Below are 21,487 nucleotides of genomic sequence, written 5' to 3'. Positions count from 1 at the left end.
CCTATCCTAACACAGTTGTAAAATCATAATCTAGAGCATAGAAACACAACTGAGCCACAGGAAAAGGAAATAAATGTACTGTACTGCCCACTGTACTGCATATTCTTCCCCCGCGTGCAACCCAACTATATAGTTCGCCCACATAGTCCTTATGTAAGTATGACGCTAATGGCGTAAACAGAAACACATCTTAATTTTTTTAGGTTTTTATGGGAGTGAGCATTGTAAACTCGAAATATAGGTCGAGACTGTTGTAACCCAAGGACCTCCTGTAATGAGATTGTATAGCCATTTACATCCCTTTCAGCTCCAGTGTTTTATTACAGTCAGCTAAGTGATTATTTGGTCCTTTGGATTGACCTTATTAATTTTTAAAACTATTGGACATTGATGTAAACATGGCACAAAGGAAATGTGATTTGAGAATGGTTTATATAATCTTAATGTCTTAGATATTATTTGTTAAAGATGATCTTAAAAGAATCTCAGGTCTGTTTTTTTTCCTACATCATCCATAGGTTAACGAATTATCTATAAAGCCTAGATAGAAAATATTCTAGGCTTTGTGTTCCACACTCTCTCTTATAACTACTCGCTTGCTTCTGCAGTTTTAGAGAAAAACCAGGCATTTTGGCAATTGGTACATGAATGGACACAGCTGTATTTTAAGAAAACTTGAACAAAAACTAGCAATTACTGGGTTTGGCTTACAGGATGCCATTTGCTGGCTCTTATTTATTGAGTCAAGTCAGTATTGAGTTCTGTTCATATCTGTGAAGTGTTTGGAGACTTAGAATTCTTATTAATCCTTTGGTGGGATTCAGGTGACAAATGGGCAGAGAAACAAAGTCATTTATATCCAGTCTATAAAATATAAGTGAAATATTATTTGAATGCTTTTTGATATTGAAATACGAGGGGTTTTTTTTCCATCTATTATGTGAACAGATGGTTCAGTACATAATTGAGTGCCCTGAATTACTTTGAGACTTTAATGTCCCCTGAATATTAATTAATCTTCATAATATAATAGGGTTTATTCCATGGAAGAAAGGGAAGACCAAATAGATAGACTGGACTTTATCCGAAACCAGATGAATCTTTTAACCCTCGATGTTAAGAAGAAAATCAGGGAGGTTACAGAGGAGGTGGCAAATAAGGTAGGTAAAGTAACTTTGTGATTAAAATACTGGGAATGAAAATATTTTTGATAATGCTAAAAATGTTATCCGTGTTGCATTAAAGGAATATTTTAAGTTTTATTTTTCAGTTTTACTTTTTAAATGGTTGATCTTGTTTCATTTTTTTACTCTGATTTTGTTTTTCATATTTTCAGGTTTCATGTGCAATGACAGATGAAATTTGTCGACTCTCTGTTTTGGTTGATGAATTTTGTTCTGAGTTTCATCCTACTCCAAGTGTATTGAAAATATATAAAAATGTAAGTGAAATTATAGTTAGGGCCCTGGCTGGTTGGCTTAGTGGATAGAGCATTGGCCCGGCATGCGGACATCCTGGGTTCGATCCCTGATTAGGGCACACATGAGACACGACCATCTGCTTCTCTTCCCCTCCCTCTCCCTCTTGTCTCGCCCATCCCCTCCCACAGCCAGTAGCTAGGTTGGTCTGAGTGTGGGCCTCAGGTGCTGAGGATAGCTTGGTTTATTCGAGCATTGGCCCTGGGGCACATGCAGGAGTCTGTCTTCCCTCCTCTCTTATGTAGGTTTAGGTTTGTCTTAGTGTGTGTAGCAATCAGTACACAATTGATCTGTTAACATATACTGTACCCTCCTCAATAAAGGTAAACTACCTTGTATTTAGAGTACACAGAAAAGTTATCCTCTTAGAATAAGATTATTTTAGCGCTTACTACATTTTTTAGTGTTTATAAAGTTGCTTATGTTCCAGAGAAGAGATAATGGGGACATTGACTGTTTTAACAGGAGCTGAATAAGCATATAGAAGATGGTATGGGGAGAAATTTGGCCGATCGGTGCACCAGCGAAGTCAACACTTCAATGCTTCAGTCCCAGCAAGAAATTATTGGTAATATTTATGTCTACAGGTTCATGTGTAGTATTTTATTTTATTGGTATTGGATTTATTTTCCTTTAGGTATTTTATACAATGATAAAAACATTATTTACTACCGTTTTTTAAAATAAATGTCATAATTTTGTTCTTTCTAGAAAATTTGAAGCCATTACTTCCAGCTGATGTACAGAATAAACTGCATACACTGATTCCTTGCAAGAAATTTGATCTCAGCTATGACCTAAATTGCCACAAGTTATGTTCAGATTTTCAAGAGGATATTGTGTTTCGTTTTTCCTTGGGCTGGTCTTGCCTCGTCCATCGTTTCTTGGGCCCTACGAATGCACAGAGGGTGCTTCTAGGATTATCCGAGCCTATCTTTCAGGTGCAGAGTTTTGTTTTCACTGATTATAGTAGTTTTTAATCAGATGTTTATTACTATACAGCTACACCAGTTTGTATCTTTGATTCTACCAGTTGAGATTCTCCTTTTATATTTTGGTTATGTGATTTCTATACTAGAACTAGCTGTGTGAAATGTGCATATTTGTGAGCTAATATCTGTTACATGGAGCTATTCTGAGTTAGGTATACAATGTATAAAGGAAAGCCAAGTCCAGAGTTTTCATTCTGTACTGTTGTAGGTCATTCTTCATTCATAATTGGAACCATTTTAGTTTCTCATCTTAAAAGTTTTTGTTTTCAGACTTAAGATAAATTGGAATATAAATGTTTAAAAAACTTTTTTGGATTTATCAATTTAATATATTTTTGATTTATGAGTCATGACAGTTTATCATCATCAGAGTCTAGTTTTAGAACATTTCTTTCACCCCAAAGATGTCCTTGTATCCCTTTGTTGTCAATCATCATTCCCCCTCCAGCCCCACTGCTAGTCACTTTCCCATACCTATCTGTTTGCCCTTTCTGGTGGTTCCCTATAAGAGGAACTTTAAAAATCTGGTCTTTTGGCCCTGGCCAGTTGGCTCAGTGGTAGAGCGTCGGCCTGGCGTGCAGGAGTCCCGGGTTCGATTCCCGGCCAGGGCACACAGGAGAAGTGCCCATGTGCTTCTCCACCCCTCCCCCTCTCCTTCCTCTCTGTCTCTCTCTTCCCCTCCAGCAGCCAAGACTCCATTGGAGGAAAGATGGCCCGGGTGCTGAGGATGGCTCCATGGCCTCTGCCTCAGGCGCTAGAATGGCTCTGGTTGCAACAGAGCAATGCCCCAAATGGGCAGAGCATCGCCCCTGGGTGGGCATGCTGGGTGGATCCTGGTCGGCACATGCGGGAGTCTGTCTGCCTCCCCGTTTCCAACTTCAGAAAAATACAAAAAAAAAAAAAATCTGGCCTTTTAGGACTCATCATTGTGGTACACAAATGTTCTAGCATGTGCTAGTACTTCATGCCTTTTTATGGTTGAATAAAATTCCATTAGACATAGCACAGATTTTATTTATCCAGGTATCAGCTGATGCACATTTTAGTTATTGTACTTTTTGGCTATTATGAATAATGATGCTATGAACACTCATGTTCTGTTTTTATGTGGACGTTTGTTTTCACTTCTCTATTCAAATTGCTGGACCATAGGCAAATCCATGATTAGCTTTCTAAAGAATTGCCAAAATGTTTTCCAATTTTACATTCACATAAGCAGTGTGTTAAGGTTCTCTGTTTCTCAGCATTCTCATCATGACTTGTTATTGTCTGTCTTTTTTATTCCTAGTGCATGTGAAGTTGTATCTCATTGTAGTTTGTACTTCCCTAATGACTAATGATTTTGAACTAGTCACGTGCTTTTAGCAGTTCATGTATCTTGCTTTATAAAATGTCTGTTCAAATAATTTACCCAAATTTTTAATTGGGTTATTTGGCTTTTGACTGACTTGTAGGAATTCTTTATGTATTATAGATACATGTTCTTTGTCAGATATATGGTTTCCAAATATGTTGTTCTAGTATGTGGCCTATCTTTTAATTTTGTTATGATGTATTTCTAAGTGTGTAAAAGGTTTAATTTTGATGTCCAATTTTATTTTAAAAGATTGTGTTTCTGGTGTGAGAATTTTTTTATTTTTAAATACTGATTTTACAGAGAGAAGAGGCAGGGAAAACAAGAAGTATCAACTCATAGATGCTTCACTATTTAGTTGTTTATTGATTGCTTCTCGTGTGTGCCTTGACCAGGCAAGACAAGGGTTTCCAACTGGTGACCTCAGCACTCCAGGTCGATGCGCTATCCATTGCGCCACCACAGGCTAGGCAGTGTGAGAATTTTTTAAAAAATAGTTTTGATTTGTCTTGAGAGTTGAAGGCCTACTGTTTATAGGTAGATTAATTGTATGTTATGAAAATTCATTATTCTTTTCAATATCTAGGTCATAGAAAATAAGTTTCAGATCATTTTTACTTTCTTCATATGTTTATGATAAACTCTTTAATTGGAGTGTTCTTTTCATTGATTACTATGATTTAAAGATAAATGCAATAGAATTTTATAAGTTTTATTTCACTTGTTACTGTTTACTTGTAATAATGTTTTTTCCCAATGCTCTTAGCTCCCCAGATCTCTAGCTTCTACCCCCACTGCTCCTGCCAACCCAGCAACCCCAGACAGCGCATCGCAGGAAGAACTCATGGTCACCTTGATCACAGGGCTAGCTTCTCTTACATCCAGGACGTCTATGGGCATCATCGTTGTTGGAGGCGTGGTAAGGAACCGTCGTTTTTATTACAGTGAAAATTGAAATTTTTGCAAAGCTGTCTGCTAGATCACAAAGAGAAAAAGGTATATTTACTTCTTTCTGGATCTATAAAATGACATAAGAGTTGTAGGTTAAAATTAGTGAATTAAGAGTTTCACAAGCCTTGTCTTGAATTTTTTTAAATATTTATTTTTAAATTAAAATATAATTGGTATATAACTTAAATACAGAATGACTTATAATACATATAGTGAAATTATTGACACAATATAAAATTTTTAAATATACATCTTGAGGAAAGAAATACCACTAGCTGGTCCTTAAAACAATGCTTTCTGACTTTTTCCATCTGTCACAGCATACAGAAATATTTGTATATTGAGTAACAAGAATGATCCAGGTTCCTTTTCTAGTCTTTGAATACAAAAGTATTAAAGATTACTTTTTAGTAGTGGTTCTTTTTTATATCTTTGTTTGTTTGATTTAAGCAAGAGGAGGGGAGGTGGTGAGATAGACTCCCACATGCATCCATACTGGGATCCACCCAGCATCCCCTGTCTGGGGCTGATGCTCTGTTGCTTGCTACCCAAGCTATTTTAGCACCTGAGGCCAGGCCATGGAGCCCAACCTGCTCAAACCATTTGAGCCATGGCTATAGGAAAGGAAGAGAGAGAGAGAGAGAAGGAGGGGGGAAGAGAAGCAGATGGTCGCTTTTCCTTTGTGCCCTGACTGGGAATCAAACCCAAGACTTCCACATGCCGGGCCGACACTCTATCACTGAGTCAACCAGCCAGGGCAATAGTGGTTCTTATATGTTAAAAAAAAAAATTTTATATCAGTAACAGCATATATTTGTATGCTTTGAATTTTGAAACCTCTGGTTTAAAAGAAATCTCCTTTGTTGAGATACATTGAATCAACTTACCAAATGTCTAGCAGGTAATCAAACGTTTTGCCTAATATTTTTGTGTTACTCCTTTTTCAGCTTGATTTCTGATTAACTTTAGGTTCTCATAGAGAAGGAATATAAATATTTTTAAAAAGGGTGTGACTCAAAGACGTGTAGTACAATATCCCCAATGGTATTTTTCTTTCTCAAAGTAAACTGTGAATTTATCTTGCAGATTTGGAAAACTGTAGGCTGGAAACTCATATCTGTTTCATTAAGTATGTATGGAGCCTTATATCTTTATGAAAGGCTGAGCTGGACCACCCGAGCCAAGGAGAGAGCTTTTAAGCAGCAGTTTGTGAACTATGCAACTGAAAAACTGCAGATGATTGTCAGCTTCACAAGTGCAAACTGCAGCCATCAAGTACAACAGTAAGTTGAAAAGTTGACCTTTAACTAATAAAAAAGGGGGAGGGGTAGCCTGACCAGGAGGTGGCACAGTGGATAGAGCGTCGGACTGGGACGCTGAGGACCCAGGTTCGAATCCTTGAGGTCTCTGGCTTAAGTGCAAGCTCATCAGGATTGAGTGCAAGGGGTCACTTGCTCTGCTGTAGAGCCCCCCCCCCATCCCCCTAGTCATGGCACATATGAGAAAGCAATCAATGAACAACTAAGGTGCTGCAATGAAGAATTGGTGCTTCTCATCTTTCTCCCTGCCTGCCTGTCTGTCCCTTTCTTGTCCCTGTCTCGCTAAAATAAAGGGGGGGGTTATTGAAGTATGACATACATATAGGTCGAAAATGCATAAATGAATATAGTTCAAAGGATTATCACAATGTGAACACATTTGTTACTGTTATAATAAATACCTGGGTCCACTGTCTTTTTTTTATATATCATAAATATTTTATTGATTTCGTAAAAATATGTAGAATTCTAGTTAAGTCAGTGCATAATCTGTATTTGGATGCTGATGAGAGATGAATTAAAAGTTCTCAGGGTTAAAGATTGTAATTTAATAGAAGAAATAATGTACATAATTATAACAAGAGGTAAAAGTGATAAGTAATGTGAGAGCCTCATGATATGAAGCGCTGGAATCTGAAATCATGACGGTTAATGAATCAATAAAGATTTCCTAGCATGACCAGTGGTGGTTCAGTGGATAGAGTGTTGACCTGGACCACTGAGGTCACCAGCTTAAGCAAGGGGTTGCTGGCTGGAGCATGGGATCACCAACCTGATCCCAGGATTGATGGCTTGAGCAAGGGGTCAGCGGCTGGGTCTGAGCCCCCCCCTGGTCAAGGCACATATAAGAAGCAATCAATGAACAACTAAAGTGAAGCAACTGTAAGTTAACGCTTCTCATCTCTCTTCTCCCTTCCTGTCTTTCTTGTGCTCTCTCTTTCTCAAAATTAAAAAAAAATTTCCTAGAGGAGGTGTAGAATGTGCAGAACAAGGAGGTGAAGGAAGAGAAGACAGCCCAACCCAAAGCAAGAAAGTAGGGAAAAGGAATGTGTTCAGAAACATGAGAGAATTTCAGTGAGAGATGTGTATATGGGGGAGGGGAGGAGGTACATTCAAGTATGAATCTAACACTAGGACGGGTTTGAATAATTAGGAATCCTGGGAGCGATACCATTAATATTTAGTTCTACAGCGAATAACTCTGCGGTGGTGTGGTGTGTATAGAATGGTTTAGATTAAGGAGATAAGAATTTGCAGGGAAATTATACTGTTTGAGACACAAGATGAAAGCCTGTGCCAACAGAGCTATAGAGAATGGAGACAGTGAGGGCATGGATTTGAGACCACTGAATTAGTTCGTTCATTCATTTACCAAATATTTATTGAGCTCCTATTTTATATAATAGTTTTAACTTTTTATTAAGAAAGATCTTTCCTCTAATGAAGATAGCTGGATCTCCAACAGAAATCAGCTGGGATTTACACATAAAAGCCAAGGAAGTTTTCCATTCATCTGATCATCATTTATTGCCTGCCATCTGATAATAACTATGTTAGACATTATGGGAAGTAAAAAGTTAAAGATAACTCGATTGTTTCCGTAGAGGACAGTACACACTAATGGAGATAACCCTAACTAAAGACTCAGTTAAAATAATACTAAATATTAGTGTAATAAAACATTAAAATAATGAAAGATGCTTCAGTTGTTTAATACTGGTAATTGGTGCAAAGGGGACAGAATGGAGAAAATGATGACCATGGTAAAGGCACACAGGAGAAGAGTTGCAGAGAAAAACAAGTAAGACAATCATATTCCAGAGATACACACAGACTTACTAGGCATGCTACCAGTTACAAAATATAAACATAATGTTTGTCAAAACTAATGTATGAACTAGCACACAAAAGAATACCCTTCAGTTCTAGAAATACAGTTAATTGTTGCTACGATTTAAAATATTTTTGCCTAAGTCACAGGAGTTGATGAAATTTTCTATCCTGTTTTCAGTAATTATCTTTATGGCAGGAGACAAAAGTAAGGCTTATTGTACCTCTAAAAAAACATACTCTTTTGCCTCTTTAAAATTTGTTCATATACACAGCCATATAACAGAAGACTGCCTCTGGAGTCCGGGTCTGGAGGCCAGAGGAAATTAAACCCACAGTCATACTAAACTTTCAAGTACCATACCTACTTCATCCCATTCTCAGCACCTTCAGCACCTTATTCTTTGACTTCTTTTGTGTGTGTGTGACCAGAGACAGAGCGAGGGACAGAAAGACAGAAAAGGAGAGATATGAAAAGCATTGATTATTCATTGCAGCACCTTAGTTGTCCATTGATTGCTTTCTCATATGTACCTGGGCGGGGGAATGGGGGGAGCTACAGCAGAGCATATGACCCCTTGCTCAAGCTAACGACCTTGGGCTTCAAGCCAGTGACATTTGGGCTCAAGCTAGCAACCCCACACTCAAGCTGGTGAGCCCACGTGCAAGGCACATGAGCCCATGCTCAAGCTGGTGACCTCAGGATTTCAAACCTGGGTCCTCTGCATCCCAGTCCAACTCTTTATCCACTGCACCACCACTTGGTCAGGCTATTTTTTTTTTTTACCCCTTATTTTTTGATACTTTATGTTTTGTTTTGTTTTGTTTTTTATATATATATATATATTTTTGTATTCTTCTGAAGCTGGAAATGGGGAGAGACAGACAACTCCCGCATGCGCCCGACCAGGATCCACCCGGCACGCCCACTAAGGGCGATGCTCTGCCCCTCCGGGGCGTCGCTCTGCCGCGACCAGAGCCACTCTAGCACCTGGGGCAGAGGCCAAGGAGCCATCCCCAGCGCTCGAGCCATCCTTGCTCCAATGGAGCCTTGGCTGCGGGAGGGGAAGAGAGAGACAGAGAGGAAGGGGGGGGAGGAGAAGCAAATGGGCGCTTCTCCTATGTGCCCTGGCTGGGAATCGAACCCGGGTCCCCCGCACGCCAGGCCAACGCTCTACCGCTGAGCCAACCGGACAGGGCCGATACTTTATGTTTTTAAGTATATTTTGAATTTATGATCTTTTATTAGAATCTTTTAAAAACCCCATGCTTTTTAAGACATTTGTGACTACTGATAAAATTGTTTTTATTTTAAGGGAAATGGCAACTACTTTTGCTCGCCTGTGCCAACAAGTTGATATTACACAAAGACACCTGGAAGAAGAAATTGCCAGATTTTCCAAAGAGATAGGTCAGTTGGAAGAAATACAGAACAATTCAAAGCTTTTAAGGTATTTGAACTATTTTTTCTCAATATTATGAACATTTATTGGTCTAATTACCAAAATATAATTATGTAAATCACCTGTGAATATCAATACTTTCCTTTCTGTTGGCTTAAATTATAATTTTCCATATTTAATTCCATAGCTTTGGAATTTTATTTTATTTTATTTTTTAGAGACACAGAGTGAGTCAGAGAGAGGGATAGACGGGGACAGACAGACAGGAACAGAGAGAGATGAGAAGCATCAATCATTAGTTTTTCATTGCGCGTTGCAACATCTTAGTTGTTCATTGATTGCTTTCTCATATGTGCCTTGACCGTGGGTCTTCAGTAGACTGCGTAACCCCTTGCTGGAGCCAGCGACCTTGAGTTCAAGCTGGTGGGCTTTTGCTCAAACCAGATGAGCCTGCGCTCAAGCTGGCGACCTCGGGGTCTCGAACCTGGGTCCTCTGCATCCCAGTCCAATGCTCTATCCACTGCGCCACCGCCTGGTCAGGCCATAGATTTGGAATTTTAATGAATGCTAATTTCAACAAGAAAAAAACATCTGATGTAAATGGACATTTTGAGATTTAAACTTAGAACTCTCTGTTAAGCTACTTTATATTACTCCCTTTTGAGAGCACAAGTTCTATAATTATCAGCTTTTAGTTCGTTATTTCCAAGACCCATAACTTCCATTTTTACTGGGGCCTATTAAATTCAAAGCTATAAAAGTAAAAAGATATCCCAATATAATACAGAATTCTGGTTTAATATGGTTTATCATGGATTCTTTGGGATCTAGATAAATTCTGCTTTCGAGGACAAGACCAGAAGTGTCACCATGTGGTCTGTACTTCTTGGCAGTTCTTAACTTTCCTCTTCATTCCCATTTGTTGGCTCACCTATGAGTCTGAGAGAATCATTGTGTCATTTAATCTCTGCTGCTACTTACCCAGGGTACATACTATACATAGTTGCTTATATCCAAGCAGTTTGCAATGTCTGCAAATTGGAGAGGTTGTCCTTGTGTCCTGAATTTTGGGACATATATTTAAAACACCTCTGATTGTGTCTCTCTGTGATGTCTTAATCTGATCAGCAGTCACATTCTCACTGCACCTCAATCTCAGTCTCTGGAGAAGATAACTGCCTCTCTCTTAGACTTCGACCCCAGCCTCCTTGCATAGACACACAGCACCCCTCTCCTGCAAGTGTTCCATTGCTCCTGCTTTGAGTTAGATCTTCACAAATACAACCTTTCAAATTTGGTATAACTATATCCAGTAGAGTTTTTGTTTTTTTTTCACCTAGGGAGGTTTTTAAATAGTGTTTCATTTTTATAATATACATTTTATTTTTTATTTATTTATTTTTTAATTTTTTTCCAGGGACAGAGAGAGAGTCAGAGAAAGGGATAGACAGGGACAAACAGGAACACAGAGAGATGAGAAGCATCAATCATCAGTTTTTCATTGCGACACCTTAGTTGTTGACTGCTTTCTCATCTGTGCCTTGACCGTGGGCCTTCAGCAAACCAGTAACCCCTTGCTCGAGCCAGGGGCCTTGGGTCCAAGCTGGTGAGCTTTTGCTCAAACCAGATGAGCCCGCGCTCAAGCTGGCGACCTCGGGGTCTCGAACCTGGTTCCTTCCGCATCCCAGTCCGACGCTCTATCCACTGAGCCACCACCCGGTCAGGGTGTTTCATTTTGTTTTAGCAAAACATAAATGATAAGACATTATTGGCACTCATATACCTTTCTGGTTTTGACTGAACTGACTTGAATAAGTATGAATATTTTCTACCTGCTAATTCATCCTTTTTCTAAGAGGAAAATTTTAAAAAAACAAATACCATGATTAGAATCTCCATTGTTACTAGGATAGGCTCAGATAGAATTTACCTAATACTTCAGCAGAGTTGCCCAAAGATATATACAATGAAGGTCACCTGTACATTTAACTTACATCACTCAAATGTGCACTTCACAAAACAGAACAAGACCAAGAAAAAAGGAGGACGCTCGTTCAAGTATGTTTGTGTTCCCTGGCATATCACGAGGATAGGGGACACAAGTTCCTGTTTTCCTCTTTTTATGGGCATTTGGCTGTATCAAGTATGATTCTAGTATTTTTTTTTAATTTTGGTATACTATGGTCCATATATAAAACTTACTCTATAGTGCTTTATGCTTAACTTCAGGAAAATGCAAGGCAATTAGACTGTACATGACTTAGGTCATAACTCCCATGAAAGGTAACAGGACTCCGATTTCTTAACTTCATTCTTTTTAGTCCTGAACATTGGACTCTGTTTAGTAGCACACGTTAAGTATTCTAAAAAGGGTTTTTATAATTTAGTCTGAGTTCAAATAAATGTAGCAATAGTTGGCTAGTGGGGTTTATTTCTTATATTTTTAAGAGTGGTGTGAATGCATTTTTATTCTCATTGACCTTAATGATAATTATTTTGATGTTTTGTTCATTTTTTAAATTAGAAATAAAGCCGTTCAACTTAAAAATGAGCTGGAGAATTTTACTAAGCAGTTTCTACATTCAAGCAATGAAGAAGAATCTTAATAGAGATCGCTTTGGTGATCATCATTGGAGATAATGGCACTTGGATGATTTGGGACAGTTATTTTTATGAAATAATTTTAAATATGAATTGTACTCAGTATACCTAAATAGCAAATTCTTGTGTGGAGTCTGGTTATGGTCTATCTCAGGGTGTTTGCATTTCTGAAGAGTGTTATTATGTCTCTTTAGTTTTAATTTTGGGTAAAGAACTGGCTAAGTTGTTAAAATGATGAATTAGTTAAAAGCAACGGAACCAACTATGTGACCCCTGAGGGGTGGGGCCTTGCTCTTAATTAGGGCTCTCTTTATTTTTGATTCTGAAAACTCTGCTTCCTGGCATCCAGGAGTTAGAGAATGCACCCTTTTCCTCTTTCTCAAAACTAACTTTTGATGTCACTTTAATGGCAAGAGTCACTTTTTTGTTTTATATCTGCATTGGTCTAACCACCAAAAAGGAGTATGGAATGTTCTTGAATGTATTTCCTTGCAAGTTACGGTCCTTTTTGCCATTCTGGTAGGTATGTAAACCACTAATAAATATGCTGTTTTTTACTCCATCTTATATTCCCATTAAAACTCATGTAAAGCAGTATAAAGGTTTGTTATTCGAAATAGTCTCTTCTAAAATTATCTGTGTTGAAGCCCCTGACTTGTGGTGGTGCAGCAGAGAATACATTAACCTGGGGCACAGAGGCTGCGGGTAAATGGATCTGGGTTGAATAGCTTCCTGATGTTGCTAAAGAAACATCTCCAGCCTCAGCTATGCTTACAGGAAGGAAAGCTTTCTATCTCAGAGAAGTCTGAAGTGGTGAAAAAGCCAGAGATGGGAGGTCTGAGTTCTAGGTAGTTACAGCTGTGTGCACTCTGTTCCTCAGAAGGTACTTGCTGAGGACACTGCTGGGTCGTCCATAGTGTCCCGTCCCGCCCCCCCCCCCCATAGCTTTACCTTTTTTTTTTTGTATTTTTCTGAAGCTGGAAACGGGGAGGCAGTCAGACAGACTCCCGCATGTGCCCGACCGGGATCCACCCGGCATGCCCACCATGGGGTGATGCTCTGCCCATCCGGGGCGTCAGGACCAGAGCCATTCTAGTGCCTGAGGCAGAGGCCACAGAGCCATTCCCCAGCGCCCGGGCCAACTTTGCTCCAATGGAGCCTTGGCTGCGGGAGGGGAAGAGAGAGACAGAGAGGAAGGAGAGGGGGAGGGGTGGAGAAGCAGATGGGCGCTTCTCCTGTGTGCCCTGGCCGGGAATCGAACCCGGGACTCCTGCACGCCAGGCCAACGCTCTACCACTAAGCCAACCGGCCAGGGCAGCTTTACTTTTAATTGTATGGATTTGTCAGGGCCTGGTTAAAAATCATCAGTAATTTTTTAGCTTAAGGAAATGTTTACAGATTCAGGTATTGTGTTTGTGTTAAAAACAAATTGAAACTTACATATGGCAACATTTTAAAATGATGTTCTAGGGCTTTGCCACACAAAATGTAGCCATGATGATCACCAAATCAGCATCACCTTAGATGCTTGTTAGAAATGCAGTCACAGTGGGCACAGAGCGTTTGGCCAAGTATGTCCATGCTTCTTTTCCGTGGGAGGGAGAACATTTCATGCTCCTTTCTTTTAATACTCAGTACTTCCTTTTCTCTGCCTTTAAGGCTCCTGGATGTCATCCTGTCTTCACAGCAAGTGCAACACTTTTTCAGAATATTTTAAGAGAGTACTACTTAGGCCATAGAAACATTTCAAAAATGTTTTTTTATGTCAACCAAATACTAGGGTTCAGTGTCAAAGCCAAATATTAATTTATAGGTTTTGTTGCTTTATAACCAAAATTGGTACAGGCCAACACCTGCAACATGAAAAATGGATGTCTAAGACTGGGTAATGCTAATTTACTTTACAAGCTGAAGTCCTTAACTTTATACAAAGTACTTGAAATTTTGAAACAATTAGTGGTTTGGTATCACCTCATTAGTGTACTACTCTGGTTCTCAAGTTTGGTCCATGGATGAACAGTCTCACACATCACCTGTAAGAGGTGCTCACTCTGAGCCCTTCCCCAGAGGCACCCAGACCTGGCCGGCCAGACCAGCAGTGGGTCCTTACCAAGCCTTCCTGGTGATTCCAATGCCCACTAACGTTTGGGAACTCCTGAAATTGTGTTTCTGGTATATAAACTTGTAAGTTTTCCATCACCAGTCGGAACACAGTTCCACTGGATCTAGTTTGAAAATCTATGTGTTGGAAATAGACACTAAAATAATGAAATCTAACCTTTATGCCTAGAGGTAAGTGCACCTACAACCGAGCCCATGAATTCTACAGAAATAATGTATAGTTGATATAGTTCGGTTATTGTTCACTATGTGTTCGCAGGATTCTTTATAAACCTTGTATAATCTGAATTTTTTACAAACTACATTTTATAAGTATGCAAACTTGCAAGGTGAAAATAAAACTTGTCTGATAGTTGATAAATGTAGCATTTATACTGGCATTTAGTGAGCTTTACCCTTAATTTTCCTGGTAGATGTACAAGCTTTCCTGAGTAGACCACCTCATTTGTTGTGGATTAACTCATTTAGTGACCTGGTCACATACTCAGTTTCCTCATACGTCCTTCTCCAAAGTGGTAGTGATGAAAGTAAAAACTTATAATCAATCCTATAAGCAACAGAATTGTTTATCCTAAGGGAGCTTCAGGGAAAGAATGACTTACGTTTGCTTTTTAATGAAAATCTGTGGCCCTTTACAGTAAGCTGACATACTCTAGAGCACTGAAGGGGAGGCCAGGATCACTCGACCTTGCTCTGGAAGCCCACGGCCAATGTTTAGATGAAGGAATTAGGGCTGAGCATGAAACTCTGGGCTTGGGGTTTAGCTCTCAGGCTTAATAAAATCTCAAACTGACTTAAAATATGCCACATGAAATCTGGTTAAAAGCAGTTTATTGATTAAAATATCAATTCACAGCCAACATTACTTCACAGAGCTACTGTACAAATAAAGGAATGAATTGCTGTGCAGAAAGATCCAACAATACTGTTAAATCATGAGACAAATCCATTGTTTGTTTGGTTCAAAGCTTTTATAGGAGCCTCACTATAGTACATTCACCTTTCCCATATTCATACTACTGACATTCCATGTAGGGGGCCACAAGTGACCAGAAACCATTCTAGGTGAAGAAAACCATTTCAATCAACTTGAAAAACCCACTTAGATGTGGATGCCTTTGGATAAGAATATGCAAATGCAGTGTTCAGATGGTTCTTTGTAAAGAAAACAATAGGATAGAGCACCATTGTGTAACTGACAAAAAAGGCTTGACATATTACCAAGGATATCTCTGAAGTTCTATTAAGAAATACTGTATGATGTAAGTTTTTTGTTGGGCACATTGAACATGAGTTAGAACACAACCAGTTTTTACATAATGCTGCATCGTAACTTCTATAGGATCAGTAATTGCGTTTAAGAAAAAAAGACCTGGGAAATGTTAACATGCAAACAAATTTGCTAAATACAAGGTGTACCATCAATCTGTGATTAATACATTAAATATAGCACTAAATTTAAGGCAACTCAAAAGGAACAAGAGAAAAACTAGCAAATATAAACTATACTTTGCATTCTATTTAATCTAATTTAAAATGCCAGTTTTATTCATTGTGCTACCCTTCCTCACAAGAAAAATGTGACTTGTGGGTCTTTTAGAAAATCTAACAGGAAGGAAGCAAGACTTTAAATTTTCACTTTTCACAATGGCAAAAGGGGAACTAGAAGCTGAACAGTAACTTGTAAAAAAATTTCTTTAAGCCTGACTCACACCCTCAAGATTCTAGAAAGAAAATATTCACTATTAAAATGATGATACGCTCCTTTGGGAGATTGTTAATCAGTTTCCATAGGTTTAAATACATCAACAAGCCATTATATTCAATTTCGTTATAGTTTTAAATGTGAAACACTCACTGGTGTTCAAAGCATAGATTTCCCTGAAGGTTTTCACTTTTAAAATGGTCAGTCTTATTAAATCTAAAACCACAAAGATGTTAGAAAAGATCAGTTAATTATTATTGCACAGTATTTTTAAACAATAAAAATTTCAGTTTCTCACTAGAAGTCAAGATCTATCTCTTTTAATAGGTTAACTTTAAAATTGCTTACCCTATATTCCAGAAGCACCTACACCCTCATTTCTAGGAGACTAGCACTCTCGTGGAGTATTAATCAGATCTACTGAATCTAAATTAAAATAAGAACTGTGTGCTAGTCTCTTGTAGTTGAAATATTAAGCCCAATCTTTGCTTCTATGAAAATGGAACTCGCCTGACCTGTGGTGGCGCAGTGGATAAAGCGTCGACCTGGAATGCTGAGGTCGCTGGTTCAAAACCCTGGGCTTGCCTGGTCAAGGCACATATGGGAGTTGATGCTTCCTGCTCCTCCCCCTTTCTCTATCTCTTCCTCTCTCTCTCTCCCCTCTCTCTCTAATAAAAGTAAATAAATAAAAATTAAAAAAAAAAATGGAACTCAATATATGTGTAACTTTGGAATCACATGTACAGAAATAACTAGGTCCCTCCCTAGCTCCTGGTAGTAAGTGCTTTCTTGAGCAGGTTTTTGGAATGATTTGGTTAACCATGTGGCAGGTCACTATTTATTTAATAAGACTGTGCCTTGATTCGTGACAGATCTCTAAAATGACTCTTTATGAAGTGACTAAAGAGTCTAGTAGTAAAACCTGTTTCTTATAAGGTAAAAGGAAGAATGAATAGGCCTTAGATAACTGCAATATTCTTGATAAAAATTCCTTAAAACTACATTTGGCTTTTTTTTTTTTTTTTTTTTTTTGTATTTTTCAGAAGCTGGAAACGGGGAGGCAGGCAGGCAGACTCCCGCATGCGCCGGAAGCCTTCAAAAACTAAGATTCAAACTAGACAGTGTCTACAAATTATATACCTTTCTTTTTGATTTTAGGAAGTCTCATGAGCAACAGAATTAAATAGACAATTAGCTAAACTCAAACTGCAAGTAAATATATATATTTAGCAACTGGAACCCATATTACTAGAAATCAAAGGTTAGACTAGTAAGCTAATGTGGTAATGAGGTCACTAGCATATGTATAATTAGCCACAACCTTGGTAGGTTTCAGTTGCCTAGTACATAATTATAGGAATTGCTTTTAAACTATCCACAGAAACTAATATTAAAATAGGTTCATTTTTATCAACATGTTTAAGACCAGAGAATTATAGTCTGTGTGCCTCTCTGACAAGTTTCTTGTTCCTAGAATAACTTTCAAAGTACAGGGGATACTCTATATAAGGCTGTTTTGCACATCGCAGGACTGCTTTCTTGATTAGGATTTTGTGATCAATTGCTGAAGTACATGGCAAACCCTTGCACCCTTTTGGAAGTGAGTATAGTGCTTTAAAATATTCTTGCCTAATCTCCAAGAGCTCTCCTAATAGAAATGAACATGTTTCTTTAAAATATTCTTGCCTTACCTCAAAGAGCTGCTCTTTATGAAGTGATATAAACAGTCCACAAACATTAACAGCAAAAAGTTTATAGAAATCTGTTTGTATAAATATACATTCATGCCTGCCATCAAGAAATCTGGTTTCTTTGGTCCCTATATCTTAATCTTTATTCATTTTATTCTCTTTACTATCAACCGACGTTAAAATTGACTTCATTATAGTTGGTGCGCTTTTTAGCACATTCACAATTTAAAAATGAAAATTGATATAAAATTTGGGAATATTTAGATAACAGTTCAGATTTATCTCAACAGTAACTGAGGGTGTGTGTGTGTGTAACAGACAGAGAGAGGGAGAGAGATGAGAAGCATCAATTTTTTTGTTGCGGCACCTTAGTTCATTGATTGCTGTCTCATATGTGCCTTGACCGGGGGCTACAGCAAAGTGAGTGACCCCTTGCTCAAACCAGCAACCTTGGGCTTCAAGCCAGCAACTATGGGATCATGTATATGATCCCATGCTCAAGCCGGTGACCCCGGGGTTTTGAACCTGGGTCTTCTGCGTCCCAGTCTGACGCTTTATCTACTGTGCCACCGCCTAGTCAGGCACAGTTTATTAATAAAACATACAATGCACTTCTATAATATATCAGAATAACCCGTGACTTCACCATCAAGCAAGACTAACAATCTTCCATTGTCATTTAGATTTATATGTAGGAGAAAATCCGAGGAGGAAAGTGTCTGTTTAAATCCAGGGCCTATTGTAGTAAAACACAGCACATTATCATTACCATTAAAGCAAGCAGAGGAGTGAAATGCTTAATATTTTCCTCTGACTCTTTAAGAGTTGCTCTTGAAATTTTTCTTCTGGCTTTAAAATGAAATCATTTGGATCTAGCTATTCTGAAGAAAAGCCAAACCACTTAGAAACCATTATTTCGTGCTAAGGGATGAAATGTTACAGAAGAGCAGAGCTTAAATGTTTCCTTTTTAAAATTTGAAGGCATGTGAACATAAATTCATAAAGACACCTTGTCAGAACTATAACTACTTAGGTCTAGTGATTGGTTAGATTTTACATTAAACAAAAATATGTAGTGCTATCATTTTCCCTTAAATTTAGATGCATGCTGATGGAGAGCTCTGGGGACAATCCAAATGTGCATCCATGTTCTGGAATAAGGAGTATACTCTACAAACTCAGTTCTAGAATATGAAATCAGTAGGAAAGCCAACTATTTAGAGGGTTATTCAAAGTGTCATTTGATCATTTTCTGCTTTTTAAAATGCCAAGAACCATTCATAAGCAATTATTGCTGTCTACTCATTAATAAAGTTTCTTATGTCTAAAGTTTCAGAGTGAAATCTCTATTCCCTAGCCTTCAGATTATCTTCCCCTCAAAGGACTGAAAAATCAGCATTTATTTAAATTGATAGGATGGCAAAGGATGCACCAGAAACTAATATTCAAAATGACTCTGCTCAGGTACCTACCTGTCAGCATTCTTAAAACATGAAGCAACCAGGATCTCTAAGATTAAAAAGAGAGGTTGGAATTCAAGGAGACTTTCTTCAAACATAAGGACACACACATGGTATTATTTCCATCAATTACTGTGCCTGGTTCCTCCATTACAAAATTCAAAAATGTAAAAAACAAAAAACCCTAAAAAAGATGACATTTCTGATATATACAAAGTTAAAAATGCAGTTCTTAAAAAATGCAAACAACCAACATGATAAGTTGCAATAATGTGTACATTCTGTTCTACACAAAGCAGACTGAATAAAAGCAAAAATTCATCCAGGTTAAATGAGCTCGACTCAATACACTGGTCCTTTCGATCTCAGCAAGCACCTTTGCCTTGTTTTGTTTGTGTTTTCTCTTTTTTCATTTTTCTGTTTTGTAGTTTACCAAAAGCTTTTTTTATATATAATCTCCATAGAAAAATCTTCAACTGCAAATATAAGGTAGAGTTTTTTTTCACAGCTACAGGCTATAACACTGATTTCTCCAGGTATCAGTGAAGAACAGAAAAATTGTATGCACTGTTAATTCCAGATTCTAAGAAAACTGTCCCAAGAGCCTGTTGCCACAGCCATACCATCATCAGTTACACCCAAACAGCTGACACGGTTGTCATGACCAGCAAGAACACCTGAAAAACAAAGGTCAGTACAAAGTTAGCAATGGCAAGTTTTAGAATTAAGTGTATGCACAGAAGATCTAGAAGGCAATATTAAAAGCTAACAAGTTTCTCTAAGTCTAGAGACTGAGTGCAGGGGTAAGCTCGATATGTAAGGAAAATACAATTCTTTGCACCACATGAATTTTTGACATGTGCATCAAATCATGTCACTCATTTTTAAATTTTTTCATAATTATGCTTTCTTATATCTAGGAAAACAGATACAGGCTATTAGTCTACTTCTCTAATAAACTCATGCTATGCCAAATTTTGCCAATGAGCTATGCTATTTTCAACAAAAACAATTTTTCTTTTTTTTTTTTGTATTTTTCCGAAGCTGGAAACGGGGAGGCAGTCAGACAGACTCCCACATGCGCCCGACCGGGATCCACCCGGCATGCCCACCAGGGGACGATGCTCGGCCCATCCGGGGCGTCGCTCTGTTGCAACCAGAGCCATTCTAGCGCCTGAGGCAGAGGCCATAGAGCCATCCTCAGCGCCCTGACCAACTTTGCTCCAATGGAGCCTTGGCTGCGGGAGGGGGAGAGAGAGACAGAGAGGAAGGAGAGGGGGAGGGGTGGAGAAGCAGATGGGCGCCTCTCCTGTGTGCCCTGGCCAGGAATCAAACCTGGGACTCCTGCACGCCAGGCCGACGCTCTACCACTGAGCCAACTGGCCAGGGCAAAAACAATTTTTCAATGAAGTAGTTTTTTACCACAACAACAAAAACAAGAATGAAGTTGCCTTATATCACCACTTACAAAAATACTAACATGATTGATTTATTTTCTTCTGGTAACCACCAAACACTGGAATGTTTTGGTTATAACTTTCTGAAACCATCAAACTCATCTAGTTTTAGTTTCATCTGAATATAAATCTTGATATTCTGATTACCAAATATGAATATAAATCTTGATATTCTGATTACCAAATATTTGGAAGAAAAATGAAAAATGTGGCCCTGGCCGGTTGGCTCAGCGGTAGAGCGTCGGCCTGGCGTGCAGGGGACCCGGGTTCGATTCCCGGCCAGGGCACATAGGAGAAGCGCCCATTTGCTTCTCCACCCCCCCTCCTTCCTCTCTGTCTCTCTCTTGCCCTCCCGCAGCCAAGGCTCCATTGGAGCAAAGATGGCCCGGGCGCTGGGGATGGCTTCTTGGCCTCTGCCCCAGGCGCTAGAGTGGCTCTGGTCGTGGCAGAGCGACGCCCCGGAGGGGCAGAGCATAGCCCCCTGGTGGGCAGAGCGTCACCCCTGGTGGGCGTGCCGGGTGGATCCCGGTCGGGCACATGCGGGAGTCTGTCTGACTGTCTCTCCCCGTTTCCAGCTTCAGAAAAATACCCCCCCCCAAAAAAAAGAAAGAAAAAAAGAAAAATGTAAAGATTTTTAAAGAAAAAATAGACTATATCAAATTTTTTTCTTTACAGCTGTGTTGAGCTTGTGTTCCTTCTATATCTAATTAAGAATATTTTGGCCCTGCCTGGGTAACTCAGTTTGAGTGCTGTCCCACTACCCTAAGGTTACAGTTTTGATCCCTGATCAGGGCACACATAAGAATAAATCAGTTAATGCATAAATAAGTGGAACAACAAATCAATGTTTTCCTCTTTCTAAAAAAATTAAAATTTTCATCTAATCTCATCTTGTCTAACTTAATATTCCTGTAGCACATCCAGGATAGCAATGCTTGGCAATGGGTAAATTTACCATTATGGGCTGAAATAACAAAAAATGAATATTGGCCTGGTTGGCTCAGTGGCTGAGTGTCAGCCCAGTGTGTGGATGTCTCAGGTTCAATTCCCAGTTAGGGCCTACAGGAAAGACAGCCATCTGCTTCTCCACCCCTCCACCTCTTGCTTCTCTCCCTTTCTCTCTCT

The 21,487-nt window shown here is 38.9% G+C and overlaps 2 protein-coding genes across 5 annotated transcripts in view; one reads left to right on the top strand and one right to left on the bottom strand.

The window, feature by feature from the left end:
* Positions 1-16,314, top strand: part of MFN1 (mitofusin 1) — a 39,889-nt gene extending 23,575 nt beyond the window's left edge. For all 4 annotated transcript variants that reach the window (XM_066347429.1, XM_066347427.1, XM_066347428.1 and 1 more), the window contains exons 11-18: positions 1,034-1,160; positions 1,337-1,441; positions 1,944-2,046; positions 2,190-2,419; positions 4,591-4,743; positions 5,862-6,058; positions 9,241-9,375; positions 11,852-16,314. In XM_066347429.1, coding sequence (XP_066203526.1) covers positions 1,034-1,160; positions 1,337-1,441; positions 1,944-2,046; positions 2,190-2,419; positions 4,591-4,743; positions 5,862-6,058; positions 9,241-9,375; positions 11,852-11,933 — 1,132 coding nt within the window. In that variant the 3' untranslated portion in view covers positions 11,934-16,314. The remainder of the gene's footprint in view (positions 1-1,033; positions 1,161-1,336; positions 1,442-1,943; positions 2,047-2,189; positions 2,420-4,590; positions 4,744-5,861; positions 6,059-9,240; positions 9,376-11,851) is intronic.
* Positions 13,699-21,487, bottom strand: part of GNB4 (G protein subunit beta 4) — a 71,292-nt gene continuing 63,503 nt past the window's right edge. The window contains exon 10 of the mRNA XM_066347431.1: positions 13,699-19,582. Within this exon, the coding sequence (XP_066203528.1) occupies positions 19,476-19,582 (107 nt within the window). The 3' untranslated portion in view covers positions 13,699-19,475. The remainder of the gene's footprint in view (positions 19,583-21,487) is intronic.

This window comes from Saccopteryx leptura, chromosome 8, assembly GCF_036850995.1.
Source record: "Saccopteryx leptura isolate mSacLep1 chromosome 8, mSacLep1_pri_phased_curated, whole genome shotgun sequence".
NCBI lineage: Eukaryota > Metazoa > Chordata > Mammalia > Chiroptera > Emballonuridae > Saccopteryx > Saccopteryx leptura.
This window is presented reverse-complemented; position numbering and strand designations above follow the sequence as displayed.